The 3,050-nt window shown below is 38.1% G+C and overlaps 1 protein-coding gene across 1 annotated transcript; it reads left to right on the top strand.

Moving 5' to 3' along the window:
* Nucleotides 1-308: 308 nt before the first annotated feature.
* LOC104877781 (glutathione transferase GST 23) lies at nt 309-644 on the top strand. Its single transcript, XM_010646761.1, has one exon. It carries the CDS (start codon nt 309-311, stop codon nt 642-644), a length of 336 nt encoding a protein of 111 aa, XP_010645063.1.
* Nucleotides 645-3,050: the final 2,406 nt, after the last annotated feature.

Here is a 3,050-nt window from a genome sequence, read left to right as displayed (position 1 = left end):
TTGCCGAATAGAAAGTGGAAGCAAATTTTATTTAAAAGGGATTTTATTGACTTTAAGATTACTAAGAAAAAAATAATAAAATAAATAATAATAAAAAATAATAAAATAAAATGACAAAATGAAATAATAAAATAAAATAAAATAATGAAAAGATTAAGGAGTAAAAGAAAACTACTTGAAAATCAAATTTTTGAAAATCAATTTTTGAAAGCAAAGATGGAGAACTTAAGAAATGAAACATCCACTTGTTTTAAGAATGGCTCACCAAAGGTGGCCATGCATCTCCTGAGAGAAAGAAGGTGGGCCATATGGTCAGATTTGGCCTTCCCCACATTTTTAACACATGCATGCTGCTGCCTGTGCTGGATAGTCTAGGAACAATAAGTGCAGAATTTGTGGCAGGAGGACAGACCATCAGATTTGTTGATCTTGCGTTAGGTTGGCTTGATATCTTGATCAGCATATTGAAGAACATTGCTGGTCTGAAGATTGTGCAGGAGGAAAGGTTGTCGTTGTTGTCCGCATGGATACAAGATTTTGCAGACGCTCAGATAACTAAAGGTAACTGGCCACCTCAAGCCCAAATGCTTGCCAATTGTCATGCCCTTCTTGATGCCAGCTGCACAGCAGCAGCATCTAAATGAACCAGTTCATGATTCTTTGCTTTCCTTATTTAGTTGCTTTCTTCATTAATATCAAACCCCCCAGTATCAATTAGACCAAATCTCAAGGTTTCTTATACTTCTCAAATTTGAGCTTCTGCCACCATTAGAAACTTCAGGTTATGACAAAGGGATTTTGACATCTGATTATCTCTCGACCCCAATTTCAGCTAAAATATTTCAAACTTTATGGTGTCATATGGGAACTTGAGAGGTAAGTTGTACTTTGATGCTCAAAATACTCCTTTATCAAAAACTTGTGAGTGGTGCCAATCAATTGAAGAAAAAGCTTCTACCCATAGAAATAGAGGAGCTTCACTATGAAATAACATGGTCATTCCAAGTTCTCATATTATCGTATGTCGCCTTTCAACCATACTTGTTTGCTCTGGAGTATATGGACATGATACCTAATGTATAATTCCGATAGAGAGGAAGTGAGATGATAACTTGAAGTTTATGAATTCTCCCCCTCCATCCGAGTGCAAGACCTTGATCTTTTTGTTAAATTGTCTGTTGACATATTGTTCAAAAGCTAAGTAAGCATTTACAAAATCAGATTTATGTTGTAAGGGAATTATCCAAGTATACTTGGAAAAGTCACCAACTAAACATGCATAATATCTGAATTTTCCAATAGATAAAATAAGAGCAGGTCCCCACAAATCACAATGGATTTTTTTCAAAAATGCTAGAACTTAGATTTTTAGAACAAGAAAAAGGTAATCTATTAAGCTTCCCTAATTGGCAACTGTCACAAATATGTTCGGATTTGACATTGCCAATAACATCAATCAACCCTTTATTTTTTAAAAATTGTAAAGCAGAAACTGGGGATGTCCTAAACGTTGATGCCAAATGTCTGCGGAACCGGATTTGAAACGATGAGAAAAATAGAGCTCCGACGAGTTGGGAAGCACATAGAGATCACCGTTGCGTCTCTATGTGATCATTGGTTGTCCTGTTTGTCGTTCCTTTACACAAAAATCAACATTAGTGAATTCACAATTAACAAGAAACTGAGTTGTTAGTTGACTTACGGAGAGAAGATTTTTTTTTAAATGAGAGACTAGCAAAACATCATGAAGCGATAAGACTTTATTCTTCTGCTTAATGCTAGAATCTCTAATACCAAGAATTGGTAGAGAAGATCCATCACCAATAAGAACTGAATCTGAACCAGAATAATTTCAAATATTAGTTAACATACCTTGCTTACGGTCATGTGATTTGAGGCTCCTGTGTCTGAGGTCCATTCCGTTTAAGCAATTATATTATCCAAGGTAAGTGCTGCCAGTGCTTGTGGTATGTCATCTTGTTGTGTAGGCCTTTTGGGCACCCACCAACATATTTTTGCAATATGTCCTACCATGCCACAGTATTGACATTTTTCTTCACGATAAAGGTCTTTTTTAGTAGGTGTCATACGTCGCTCTCCAGGTGGGGGGTGGGGGGTGGGGGGTCATCTTTGTTGAGAACTGGATGTTGGGCTAAGGGAGTAGCCACGGTTTTGGTTCTTTGATTGTTGTGCTTGGAATCCTCTTCATGTTGAAGTGAATGTTTGTTTGTTGCCTTGATATCCTATGGAGGATTGTGGAAATCTTTGTTGTTGTTGTCCATAGAAGGCCATTTGAGGGGTGAGTGCATGGGTGGCATTTGCATGGTTTGAGAACCAATTTCGTCTTTGATCAAGGCTTTGAAGTTGTGAGACAAGCTCAGAGTATGATGGTCTTAGTGGTTTGAGAATGGTAGTAGTTAAAGTTTCATATTAAGGACCAAGACTCGTGAGAAGACAAAATACCTTTTCCTTGTCTGGGACTGGTTTCCCAATTGCCGCAAGACTATCGCATAGGCTTTTGAAGGTTCGAATATGTTCTCCAATTGTGTTGTCATCTTCTTTCCGAAGATATGTTACTTGTTGCCTGAGTGTGAATTCTCGTTCTTGTGAATCTTCAGCGCATGCATTTTTCAATGCTTCCCATACGACATTTGTTGTATCTAAGCCCACGGCGAGGCCAAGTGTTTCTTTAGAGAGTGTTCCAATTATCCACCCTCAAAGAAGACGATCCGCTTTATGCCATGCAATGTATGCTTCGGTTATTCTTGGTGCATACATTTCTGCAGTTGGGGTATTACTGGAATCTGGTATGGTGTATTGAGGTGGACCAAGATCTTCATTAGTAAGGAGACCGAGCAATTCTTAGCTTTCTGCAAGGGCCAAGGCTTGTTCACACCACAATGGATAATTTGTGGGGCTGAGTTTGAGAGTAATAAAATTTCCAACATTGAGTGAGAGGAAAGTCATGGTTATTTGAGGGCAAGGTGCTAGGTTGTGCCGTTGTCACAGTGGCTTTGATACCAAAAAGAGAATTTGAAAAAACAGATGAA

Source organism: Vitis vinifera, chromosome 19 (assembly GCF_030704535.1).
Source record: "Vitis vinifera cultivar Pinot Noir 40024 chromosome 19, ASM3070453v1".
Taxonomy (NCBI): Eukaryota; Viridiplantae; Streptophyta; class Magnoliopsida; order Vitales; family Vitaceae; genus Vitis; species Vitis vinifera.
Note: the sequence above shows the minus strand (reverse complement) of the source record. Positions and strands in the feature narration are given on the sequence as shown.